The following is a 13,449-nucleotide window of genomic DNA, read 5'->3' as shown; positions in this document are numbered from 1 at the left end:
ACGACAGCTGCAGGCTATCACCTGTATTTAAAGCAGTGCAAGTAGTGAACGCTCAGGTGCCAAGACACTGAGGCACAGATCCTCTGCTGGAGGAGCATGGAAACTGGAGCTGAATATCAATGTTCACGGGGTAAAAGGCTCCTGACAGTAACAGACTTAAACAGCTTGGTAATTATGGCTGGAGAAGCTCAAAAGATAAAAGTTTATTCAGTGCTTAAGCCCCACCCCCGCCCAAATTGTTAACCTATTACTAACCAAACTAATATCAGGAAGTTTTTATTTTTGTATTTGTAGGTTGTTTTGACCTCCTGTGAAAAGGGAAGTTGAAATTATATATACTATTATATGTCTGGTGTTATATGACTATTAGTTAGATGCACTCACCTGCCCCTTTATTAGGTACTAGTACCGGGTTGGACCTCCTTTTGTCTTCAGAACAGAAAGAGTCAATAAGGTGCTGGAAACATTCCTCATAGATTTTGCTCTATATTGGCACGATAGCATCACACAGTTGCACTCATGATGCCACTCTCCCCTTTCACCACTTCCAATCAGTTTGAAATGATTTGAGTTTTGTGACATGTGGCTATTTAAATTAAGCTCAGTTTATTTCTTGACCCAAAGTATGCCAAGGAAAATATCCCTCTCAACATTACACCGCCAGAAGCAGCTTGAAGTGTTGATACAAGGCAGGATGGATCCAAGCTTTCAGGTTGTCTAAGTCAAAGTCTGCCCCATGCCGCAGCAGAAATCAAGACTTCTGTTGTCCAATTTAGTGAGTCCGTGTGAATTGTAGCCTCATTTTTCAGTTTTTAGCTGACAGGAGTGACAGCTGGTGTTATTTGCATTACTGTTGCAATCAGCTCGACTCAGTCTAGCCCTTCTCCTCTGACCTCTTGCATCAACAAGGCATTTTCATCCAGAGAACTGCCGCTAACTGGATATTTTATCTTTTTCCAGATCATTCTCTGTAAACCCTTGAGATGGTTGTGTGGGAAAATCCCAGTGGCTCAGCAATTTCTGAAATACTCAGACCAGCCCGTCTGGCAACAACAACCACACCATGTTCAAAGTCACTTAAATCATCTTTCTTTCTCATCCTGATGCTCAGTTTGAACTTTAGCAGGTCATCTTGACCATGTCTACATGCCTAAATGCATTGAGTTGTTGCCACGTGACTGGTTGCTTAGATATTTACATTAATGAGCACTTGCATCTAATAGTGTCTGGCGAGTGCAAATCATTGATACTTTTGTATGACTTGGGTTTTCATATGTGCAAAAGGCTTTTTTGTTAATGCATCTTACTAATAATTTTGTCAATGTCTCTTTTTATTTCTCCCATGTCATGATAGTTTCTCACATCCATACTGTTTATCCTGCATAGACTTCAGAAGTGTTAAGTGTTCGCACTGAGAAAATACTCCTAAAACAGACTACTTACTTACTTGGACGTGTCAAAAGTCTTCTCTATTAAACTTGTCTATTGCTTTAATTGTAACATTCGATGCTGAGATTATTTTACGCTTTGAGTGTTAGCAACACGCCGTACTTTATGTGATATATTGATTGCTGATGGTAAATTTGCCATTAATTAGTCATGGTCAGTTTCAATTGTGGCATGATTCTCATGCTGAAGATCTAAAACTACTTTCTTTGGCCTTAGTGTAAAGAGTTTGGGTACATTTTACAAGATATTAATAAAAAAAGAAAGAAAAGAAAGACACATGGTGACATTTTTTTTTTTTTTTGCACAAAAACAATACATTTATTCAAGTGTTCTCCAGCACAAGTACATACGGAGCCTTTATCTTCTCTCTGAACACTAAACATAAGTATGGGGGAGGGGGAGGGGGTCAAAGTGGAGAATGACTGCTACATTTGCTGTATGAACTGGTCTTGAAAAAAAGAATATAGGCCAAAAAAACCCCAAAAAACAGTTATGACAGAAAGAAAGTAACACAGAGCGTCAACAGTATCACTGAAGTATTGACCTGCCTTGACCAGTAAAATGAAATGCTGTTTCTGATTTTTAAAAAAAAACACAACAAAAAAACCCAAAAACAAACAAATAAGCATCAGTTCAAAACAACATTCGGAAAGCAGACATGGAGAATATTGTGGCATGGAATGTAGGATAAAGAAGCAATGCGCATTAAGCGTACATTATGCTACAGTAAAAGTTATTACCGTTTTTTTTTCTCACGATTTTCCCACAGATAAGCACCGACTACAGCAATCTCTAGTCTAAAACAATATAGCAAACCTTTCATTATTTGTTATCCTTATTTTTTTCAAGTACAAAGATAAATGCCTTTGTTAATATATTTATATGAGTGAAATAATAGTTATTTTTCATTACTACAAGGAACTTAAAACAGTCATTGTCAAGACACGTTTATTTGTCTTCCAATCAAATAGATTTTTCTTGATTAGATAAAATGTTTAGCACCATCGGAAACGCCTACAATCCCTCTTTTTAAAGTCTTATAAAAGGAAACACAAGTTAAAAAAATAAAACAAAAAAAAACACCACCGTGTAGGGCTGTGCAGTGAAGTTGAGACCGTTCATCTTAAAGCTGTCCTTAGGCCAATGTTAAGATCGCAAAACATCCAATCTGGATTCACTTGAAATAAGAAAAAAAAAAAAAAAGCTGACTTGGAGTCTCCCTACATCTAATGCTTTAAGCTTCGAATCAAATTTGTCACTTGATTTTTATTTTCGACCTAAGATTTTCTTTCTAGTTTGATGATATATATTAGCAAAGAATTATATTTGTACATCTCATACGTAATTAAAAAAAAAAGAAAAACAAATTGAAAAACAGCAACCAGAAAACTCTATGTACAGAATGTACAACCACCGAAGGGATGTTAGGTATTAAAGGAGGAGAAGGAGGGGCGATAACATCTGATAAAATACAAAGCACGGCAGCTCATAATGAGCCTCGTGCGTGGACAAAAATGATGGCAATAAGGTCACTTAAGAAATTAATTACATTAAGAAATTAAATTTCAACTCTTAAATATGATTTAGATAAGTGATAACATCTGCTCTTATTCTTTACTCTTTGAGTGCTGACATCTGTGTCAAACACTGTGTCAGGTTTTTGTTTCGACAAACTGCAGCCTAAATCCTCTATGTTTAGCTTAAAGGTTACAATCAAGAGAATTTAGTTTGCGCGTGTAATCCAAATTCGGATTGGCACATACAATTTGCCAACTTGACGACTGGAATTTATCAAGCAAATGGCGGCGGCCCTACTGTCCTTCACAAGGGACAAAATATTTTACAAAGCAAAAAACACAGCTCTTTGACTCTGTCTTACATTTTACAATCTTAATAGAAATAGACATTCCTTGAATTTATGTGGTAACATACTGTATCGCTGTTTCAAAACAGAGAACAATATGGACAATGGAAGGTGGGAAAAGGGTTTGGAGGTTACAAATGACAATCCATCTACTGTACACCGAGTCAAATAACATGGGTTTCACATATCAAAATCCATTCTTTCACTTCTATTGGCACAGCCCTACTGTATACAAAAAGTATTACACGAGGGTAGATCAGTTCACATCATAAAACTAAACGAAAAAAAAAAAAAACAATTCACAAGAAATATTAAAAAAAAAAAAGAAAATGAAAGTGTACATATAAAAGTGCTTGATAATGTTGATAAAACAGCACAAAATTGCTATAAAAAGGTAGAAGAACTTTGTGAAGCGGCACCATATTGTTGAGGATTTGCACCTGACAGTTATTCAGTTTAGAGAGGTGGAAGCTGGGGAGGAGAGCTACCCGGCCTGGTCGCTCTCCCTCCTTCCAGCGACCACGCTTACTAACAGTTGTACAGTAATGTCATTGGTCAGGATGAAACTAGAAAAAAGTAGCTCACCACAGACTTTGATCTTAAGTTTTTTTTGTTTTTTTTTTGTTTTTTGTTTTTTTTTAATGACAGAAAACATCATCTCCCATGTGGCTAGCTTCACTTTCTGTTTGTGCAGCTCCAGACAGTGAGCCTGAGTGTGGCAAGGCCGAGAGATTTAAAAGAGCACCAATACAAACTGTGTAATAGCTGTAAAAATGCAGAAAAGAGGATAAGCTCTATTTTGCAGTCAAAACGTCGGTCGCTCCCATTTCCTGTGAAGCGAACCGAACGGCACACAACAGTATTTATTTCTTTTTTCATTAAATGTAAAAACGTCAAACAAAAGTTTTTTCCAGCAACAGGTTAAAGCGCTCCGTATTGTCTAAAAATGCAGTGCCACATGGGCTATGATGTTTCATATCACCTTGGAGCACCATGGTATTGTAACCATATTACAGTAGTACCTTTATTACCTTCAGTTGTGTATAGAAACTGTAAACAAAGAGGTATATGTGATCTGGTGTTTTGGATTCTCAGAGACACAGCTCTCTTGACACTGAAGAAAACATCCCTGTGAGGCTCAGTAGCTGGAAGCATGGCTGCACTGCAGGTGATAATCTCGCAGTACGCTCACACAGCAGAAACATTTCACATATCTTGAAGAAAAAAAAAAAAATATTTCCTGTCTTTCTGATGTTTCCCAATGCATTCCCGTCCCTCTTTTATAAGACATATCTAGCACTGTTCTGTCTCCGTGTCTTGAGAAGAAAGCATAGTCTCAAGTATAGCTTGCACAAACAAATCAACAATACTTGATAACACTGCTAAAAGGTAAAATGACATATAAAATTAAATAGAATAAGAATTACAATTCAAATACAAGAAATAATGTGAAATCTATGTCAATGTTTTGCTCACAAATTATACCAGAGTATAATTTGAGGATCAAGGCTCTTGTTTCTAGTCACAACATACAGTTGCGGTTCCTAAATGGTTCTGAGCTAGTTTTTTTGACTGCTCAATCACAGGCAAAGTAATCTTTGAGTGGTGCGAACAGGTGGCGGATAACTGGGACGCTCCATGATCTGCCCAGCAGCCTCTGCCTCGCCAGTCGGCTCATGTTGGACACGTCCGTATAGTGGACCGGAAAGCCAAAGACCCTGACACGAGCAAGCATCCACACCACAAATGCAACCGCCGAGCAAATGAGGGGAGACAAAGAAAGACAATCTTGAATCTCTGACCTCTGAAAAAGCGTACGAAGTAGGGTGAGGTAGGATGATCTTTTTTTTTTTTTTTTTTTACATACCTCTCCATCTCAGTGCACCACAGTATGTCCTCCTTCTCGTTCATGTAGACTGGGAAGTGCTGGTCCTTGCCCTGCTTGATGGAGTTAGACCTAGTAGTGATAGTCCTCACCTTGCCAAACTAGAGAAGAATTAAAGGAAAAAAATTGTTTATGACATTTTAATTTCCTTGCTGGGTAAAAAAACCTACAAAAACTGAGATACCGTTTCTAAAATTTTCAGGTATCTTCATACCTATGTTGCATTTCTGATCAGATGGGCTGGTAAACAGGATCCCATGTGAAGACTATCAACATGATGTATCATGATTTTTCAGATCTGATCAATGGATTTTCAAACTATTACATCTAGCTGCCACATGGAGCCACCAGTGTGCAAAGTTGTACACTCCTGAATCAAATGAACACACATTATCAGCTATGATAATTCTACTGTATTTAAATTGAAGATGTCAGATGCATCACAGAGAAAAATTATGATACTTTGTGTCTGTGATTACATCAGCTGGCAGACTCATGAGTTTTTGCACGCACTTGTGTGCCAGCATGATGTGTACTGAAAGACATACTGTAAGTACCTTGGCTGTTCTGCCATGTTCTAAACAGTCCTGGAGTTCCAGCCTATCAGTGCACATGGCAGTCAAAGGCCTGAAAGGGAGAATGAACATGAGCCACAATTTTAACACCTCATTTAAAGTGGACCTAATATGCATTTCCTTTTTTTCTACTGTGTATATACACTCACAATGGTGGATGCTCAGATTAAACATGGATAAAGTTTCAAATGATGAGATAGCAAGTCCATGTATGGAGGCACGGTTGTTAGCACCGTCGCCTCACAGCAAGAAGGTCCTGGGCTGAAATCCATCAGCTGTCCGGCCTGAGGCCTTTCTGTGTGCAGTTTACATCTTCTCCCTATGCCTCTCTGTGGTCTTTGCAGGTACTCTGGCTAAGACATGCATGTTAGGCTAACTGGTGATTCTAAATTGCCCATTGGTGTGAATATGAATTAATAGTGTGTGTTAGCCCTGCAACAGAAACAACCCCCGTGAGCCAAAAGCTCAGACATTACACTGCTCTAAATTATAAGGTTTTAGATAGTTTTTCTATACTTGGAGCTAGACCAGCTGTCTGATTTGAACATGTTGTAGGCTTATGCCTTACAGAGTGGACGAGATTTAACTCAAAAAAATCTATTTACCCATTTTAGGTGTGCAATACAGCACATGCTGCATTGCCCTGGTACATTTACCTTTTTTCTAAGGCCCTCCCCTGCAACCTTGCCTTTAACATCACAGTGCAATGAACTCTGGGTAATCCCCTTGGGTAAAGTCTGCAGAAATGCATACTTGTAAAAAGCGTGCATAAAGGGGTCATAATATCAGGCAGAGAGATCCCTCATGCACTTGATGATGTGACAGTGGAATAGCCTTAATCCACTGAGTCTGTAGATGTGGACATTGGGATTGGGCCAAGAGATGAACTAGGGCCCAGTAAAACATATTAAATTTTTATTTTGAACTATGAATCATGCAAAGCTACACTAATAGAGTCCAAGAATAAAAATATGGAGCTGGAGGTAGTAATAGGTCCTTTTCACAAATGTGAAAGTAGGACATATTAGAATGAATTGGATCTGCTATACTATAATTCTCTTTATCTACAATTTCAAACTAGAAAAAAAAATTGGTGCTAAAAGTCTGAAATTACTTCTAATCTAGGCACTGAAATCAGTTTCACACCAGACCAGAATGGTACTTCATTTTGATTCACTGATACTGGAGATAATGTAATTTACTGTTTTATGCATTACATACAGTATCATATAGTGATGTTTCCTCTGTGAGTACAAGGCTACATATAGTCTTAAAAAACCACAACAAAAAAAAAAATCTAAGCCAAAGCCAAATCAAATAGGTTTATTGCTATTGGTTTATTTGATTTAGGTATGACTGCTATAGCCACTATCTTATCTACAGTCATGGTAAAAAGAAAGTAAACCCTCTTAAAATTCTCAGGTTTTACATATGAGGACATAAAAATAATCTGGTCCTTAGCAAGTCTTAAAACGAGGTAAATACAACCTCAGATGACCTACAAAACACCATGTATTACACTGTCATTATTTATTTTACAAAACTTAATCCAAAATGCAAAAGAACTGTGAGCACACCCTTACTGCTTCCATAGGAATTAAGAGGGTAAGTAGCAACCAGGTGCTGCAAATCAAATTCACTTGATTAATTGATCATCAGCAAGTGTGAGCACCTCCATAAAAAGCAAGAAGCTTTGCTGATCTGGAGCATTCAGCTGTGTGTTAACACAATGCTACAGAGGAACGACATCAGCAATTATTTTAAAGAAGCTGTTGCTGCCCGTTAGTGTAGGAAGGGTTATAAGGCCACAGTGAGAAAGATTATTCACAAGTGGAAAACATTCAAGACAGCTGCCAAGCTTCCCAGGAGTGGATATCCCAGCAAATTCATCCCAAAGTCAGAGCATTCAATGCTCAGAGAAACTGCCAGACATTGCCTCACCTTGACTGAACCTGACTGAAATGTTGTGGCAGGACCTTAAGAGATTTGTGCATAAACAAATGCTACAAACCTGAATGAACTGAAGCAACATTATAACGAAGAGTGCGACAAAGTTCCTCCACAATGATGTGAAAGACTAATAAAGTCATACAGAAAAAAATTACTTCAAGTTATTGGTACTAAAGGTGGTTCTATAAGGTAATGAATCATCACTTAGTTTTCAACGCACTACTTTTTCATTTTGGCACAGTGCAATATGTCATGTGTTGTTGTTTATCTCAGGTTGTATTTACCTAATTTTAAGACCTGAGAAGGACTAAATAGTTGTATATTATGTCCTGATATCTTCAACCTTAGAATTGACAGAAGGCCTTTTTTAAAAAATATTTTACGTGACTGTAGGATGGACAATTCTACATATGCAGTCCCTTTATTGTATTGTGTTACTTTTTGCCCATTGACTCTGTTAAATACTAGTTTTTCTCACCATTCATGCACCAACCTGTTCATGCCAGGAAGGTTACCCCAGAAGTAACGGGCACGGTGGGCAGCGGACACCTCCTTGGCATCGATCATCACTGGGTTACACTAAAAGCAGAGACAAGGAAAAAAAAACACCAGTCAGAAAGGAACCAAGGTAAGAAGCTCATGATTGCATACAGAATGGTAATGGTACTGTATTTTATCTGTATATTACTATAATTAAAAACAAATTGCTGTCTAAATTATTGCCACTCATAAATTTCCAAATCGTCAGCTTCCTCAGCGGCCAATCATTTTAAGGGGAGAGTATTTTTAATCTAACAGCTAATGAGGGCTTCACCTAGTAGATAACCAGAAAGACACTATGTACGATTAGATTAAAACACATTAAAGATGGCATATTAAAGCGATAAATCAAGATCAAGAGGGTCAGAGCTCCCTTCTAATAAACTGTCTAAAGATTATGAATTATTACCACAAGGGGGCATTCATAACCTAACAATTCCCATGTAACTCATGCCATTATACTGCATCTACAGCCCAAAAGGTAACCAGTTATTTGGTGTTAGGTAGAGAGGGCAGATATGAGTGAAGAAACTAACCTCTAAAAAGCGAGATATGTCCCTCTTGTCACTGACACCCATGGCAACCACATTTTCAAAGAGCCAGAAGAAGGGCCTATCGTCCCCCTCCTTCGGCCGAGCCTCATGGAGCAGCCGGTAAAACTCAAAGAACAGGCGCCCGGTGCCCTCTGTGAGACAGAAAGTGGTGTTAAACAAGGTGCTGCAGCAAAGCAAAAGACACAACTTGCTTATATTCTGGTGACTTTCTTTAGCTCAGTAGCTTTATTTAACTGTGGTGACATGAATTTCCAAACTAATATAGGAGCAAAGCAAAAGGAGAGTGAAGTCATTTAAACCCACCATAAAGACCCTTCCTAGCAGGATTGACTATCGAGAGGTCATTGCATGGGCTGCCACCTATAATGAGATCAAAAGGACCCCATTCCTGTATCTGTATGGAGAGAAGAGACAAAGTCAGGATTAGTGAATTAGAGACAGTACTTTGTATGAAGTGAACCAGCAATGCACTACTCTGACCTTTATTTATAGTATGAAATAAATACTCTGACCTTTATTTATAGTGTGGAATAAATACAACAACAACAAAAAAAAAAGTAATGCAGATGCTTTATAATGTCTTTATTGTCCTCTAGTCTCCACTGTTGTGTCCAGTGTCAGTCAGTTGTATATCTGGTAAGCAACCTGATGCTAAGGCATGAAAGAAAATTCAAATATTATGTTTGGGAGAATTTGGATCAAATTGTGAGAAAATAATATCCAATGCTACTTAGTGCATGCAAGTAATTACATCTTACTAGAATGACTGTAGCGTATGTGTGTATGCATGTATGTATGTATGCATGTATGTATGTACATATCTCTGTATGTAGCCTCCTCCTTAACAGTTGGGCCAATCTGAACAAAACATTGTATGAATATTGTCACACATACAGTGATTATTAGCATTTAAAAAAACATTTATTGTAAATTCTAATTCTTTTGTATTCACCATCCCCCTGAGAATGCAATGTTGCATTTTCCATTTCTGTTAGTGTCACGTATCGTGTTTAACATACGTCACCTGTACTTATGCTATGTTGCCAAAAGTACTCACTCACCCATCCAAATTATTGAATTCAGGTGTTCCAATCACTTCCTGGTGTATAAAACCAGGCAGCTAGGCATACAGACTGCTTCTACAAACATTTGTGAAAGAATGGGTCGCTCTCAGGAGCTCAGTGAATTCTAGTGTGGTACTGTGATAAGATGGCACCTGTGCAACATGAAATTTCCTCACTACTAAATATTCCACACTCAAGTGGACAGAGGTCACCAACTTTCTTCAGAGTCAATCCTACAGGACCTCCAAACTTCATGTGATCTTCAGATTAGCTCAAGAACAGTGTGTAGAGAGCTTTGTGGAATGGGTTTCCACAGCCGAGCAGCTGCATCCAAACCTCACCGAGCGCAATGCAATGCATCAGATACAGTGACCACTGGACTCTAGAGTAATGGAGATGTGTTCTCTGGAGTTACAAATCATGCACCTCCATCTGGCAATCCAATGGACGAGTCTGGGTTTGGCACTTCCCAGGAGAATGGTAGTTGTCTGACTGCATTGTGCCAAGTGTAAAGTTTGGTGGAGGGGGGTTATGGTGTGGGGTTGTTTTTCAGGAGTTGGGCTCGACCCCTTAGTTCCAGTGAAAGGAACTCTTAATGCTTCAGCATACCAAGACATTTGGGACAATTTCATGCTCTCAACTTTGTAGGAACAGTTTGGGGATGGCCCCTTCCTGTTCCAACATGACTGGAGTGCACAAAGCAAAGTCCATAAAGACATGGATGAGCAAGTTTGGTGTGGAAGAATTTGACAAGCCTGCACACTCCTAAACCTTGTGGAAAGCCTTCCCAGAAGAGTTGAAGCTCTTATAGCTGCAAAGGGTGGGCTGACATAAACCCTATGGATTAAGAATGGGATGTCACTCAAGTTTATATGTGTGTGAAGGCAGACGAGCAAATACTTTTGGCAATATAGTGTATCTGAGCATTCACCAAAGTTTGTATCTGCAGTGGAATTTTCTTTATCAGTAAACACAGAATGAAAAATTTGAAAAAGCACAGCAGGCCTGGCAAAAATCACCTGTAGCATGGGTTTTGCTAGTATCTGTAATCATCTGTTTGGAGTTTCTATTCATTTATTCATGGGATCTGTGCTCTTTAACCACAAATGTATGCTATGAGCAGTCTTTGTAACATTCAGCTAGTATTAAGTTAATGCTGTAGGTCTGAGATCTGCATGCCAACATGGATCTGAATGAATGTGCTTATATTTTTGGTACAACAGGTAGATCATTTTTGATAAAAATGCATGTGATTTGTAATTTATATGTATAAAAATGTTTATGCATTTCAGTTTCTGACTTTATGCATAAGTATTATTATTATTATTATTTCAAGCTGGTTGTCAATTGATGCTGCTGGTGTTTTGTTAGGGTTATTTTAAGTTCACAGCATTTTGGTATAATCAGGAAAACCTCCCTGCCATTTATGTGTGTGTGGTGGGGTAAGGAGGCCCTAGAACAGAGCCATGTCAAAAAAATACCCCAGAAAACTATAAACCTAAAATTCTGACTATAGTTATATGAAATTTTTTTGCATTTGACATTATAAGAAAAATGCAACACATGAAACACATGAAAGCAAAAATGCACACTCAGACACAACAGGAAGATAAACCCACATGTTTGCGTGTGACGTTCCGCACGTCTCCAACGTACATGATGCGACCCTGATGCCGGACAATACCCACAGTAATGGAGTCTTCACACACTTCGGAGGCTACGTAGCGATCCACTTGGATGCCAAGTTCTTTGAGCACCAGCAGCCCTGGGCAGGGTGTAGTTAAAGATCAAAAAAACAAAACCAAAAAACAGTGGATTGATCTGCAGTGGATTGATAGGTGGCAAAGTTGCCACCATTAATATGAAAAGGAAAGAAAATAGAGTCACACAGACTTTGATAAGACAAACAGAAAACTGTCTAACCTGTGGCAATGCCGTCGAATAGCGACAGGACACGAATGGGTTTTCTCTTCTCCGCCATGACTGGGGGGTAAAGCTTTGGTGGATCCTGAAACACAACATCAGCAAAGGGGGCAACAGTGACTCATCAGTGAGACAGCTATGGAGATTCACGGCCTAAAGGTCAATTACTTACAAAATCTTGGTCATGATTATTTGCAAAGAAGTGCTGGAGACGGCTGGGCCAGTCAGTACGACGCTCTAACAGCCCAAACACACTCTTCTGACCACACATGTAGCAGTTCCACGGGTCTTCTTTGATGGCAGCGTGGGCAGCTCCTTGACCAACAAGGAGGTCCACGCACTCAACACAGAAGCACCTGAACCAAAGACAAGAACATTTATTTCTATAACGACTGCTAAATCTACCTGTTAAAAGCAGTCATAGTGTTAAGCACATTAGGCAGACTAACAGAAGCATATATTTTCTTCACAAATACCTAATAGCGATTCTTTAGTTTCACGATGTGTCATTAAATGTGGTATATGACATATTTTCCATTTTCCATTAGAAGACCAAAAAAAGATACTGTTTAAAATAGGCTTGATCTAAGAAAATAAATGTTGGAAATGTAACAAGTAAGTGAAAACACTAATACATGTTCTGTGGGGTTCACCCACGTTACTGCCTTTTTAGGAGAAAGTACTAAAAAAAAACTCAGCAACCTCCAATTCCAACAAATATGTCTATTAGGCGACAAATCCTTCGTGCCAGTAGGACTTTCAGGAGAAATGTCTGGTCTGGCAGTAATGGCTCAACTAGAAGAGGAACTGGAAATTGTAATTGGAAGAGCCCCCACCCCCAACACACACACACACACACACACACACACACACACACACACACACACACACACTACACAGAGTGGCACAATGCTTGTGTTTAAAATGTGATTGCCAAGGTAATTATTAGCCAAAAAGCAAAGCCAGACGCATCTGGCATAGTTGGTTAACAGATTATAAAAGAATACTGGGGGGTGCTGGAGTTTTTCCTCTCTTCTTGCTTTGAAAACATACACACCCAAAGCATTTTGTTCAACTGCTTGTTAGCGCAAATGTCTAATAAACCAATCAATGCATAATAAGCCAACTCAGTGCATTTAGGCATGTAGACATGGTCAAGACGACCTGCTGAAGTTCAAACCGAGCACTGGGATGGTAACAAAAAAAAAAGCTGATTTAAGTGAATTTGGATGTAGTATGGTTGTTGGCGCCAGATGGGCTGGAGTATTTTAGAAACTGCTGATCTGCTGGGATTTTCCCTCACAACATCTCTAGGGTTTACAGAGAATGATCTGAAAAAATGAAACTATCCAGTGAGTGGCAGTTCTCCGGGTGAAAATGCCTTGTTGATCCCAGAGGTCAGAGGAGAATGGCCAGATTCCTTCGAGCTGACTGGAAGGCAAAGCATCAAATCTTGAAAGGCTTCAGCAGCGGAAGAGCACACTGGATGCCACTCCTGTCAGCTAAGAACAGGAAACTGAGCCTACACTTCACATAGGCTCACCAAAACTGGACATCAAATAACTAGAAAAATATTGCCTGGTCTGATGAGTCTCAATTTCTCCAGCAACATTGAGGTTGTAGGGTCAGAATCTGGCATACACAA

At 39.0% G+C, this 13,449-nt stretch overlaps 1 protein-coding gene across 4 annotated transcripts in view; it reads right to left on the bottom strand.

The window, feature by feature from the left end:
• Positions 1-3,926: 3,926 nt before the first annotated feature.
• Positions 3,927-13,449, bottom strand: part of LOC115772162 (DNA (cytosine-5)-methyltransferase 3A-like) — a 45,329-nt gene continuing 35,806 nt past the window's right edge. For 2 of the 4 annotated variants that reach the window (XM_030718150.1, XM_030718152.1), the window contains 9 exons: positions 11,977-12,160; positions 11,805-11,889; positions 11,501-11,646; positions 9,121-9,211; positions 8,800-8,948; positions 8,202-8,302; positions 5,756-5,825; positions 5,181-5,299; positions 3,927-5,031 (listed from right to left, as the gene is read on the bottom strand). In XM_030718150.1, coding sequence (XP_030574010.1) covers positions 4,890-5,031; positions 5,181-5,299; positions 5,756-5,825; positions 8,202-8,302; positions 8,800-8,948; positions 9,121-9,211; positions 11,501-11,646; positions 11,805-11,889; positions 11,977-12,160 — 1,087 coding nt within the window. In that variant the 3' untranslated portion in view covers positions 3,927-4,889. The remainder of the gene's footprint in view (positions 5,032-5,180; positions 5,300-5,755; positions 5,826-8,201; positions 8,303-8,799; positions 8,949-9,120; positions 9,212-11,500; positions 11,647-11,804; positions 11,890-11,976; positions 12,161-13,449) is intronic. The other 2 variants (XM_030718151.1, XM_030718153.1) reach the window with 1 other exon arrangement.

The sequence above is a fragment of the Archocentrus centrarchus genome, chromosome 22 (assembly GCF_007364275.1).
Source record: "Archocentrus centrarchus isolate MPI-CPG fArcCen1 chromosome 22, fArcCen1, whole genome shotgun sequence".
Lineage (NCBI taxonomy): Eukaryota > Metazoa > Chordata > Actinopteri > Cichliformes > Cichlidae > Archocentrus > Archocentrus centrarchus.
This window is presented reverse-complemented; position numbering and strand designations above follow the sequence as displayed.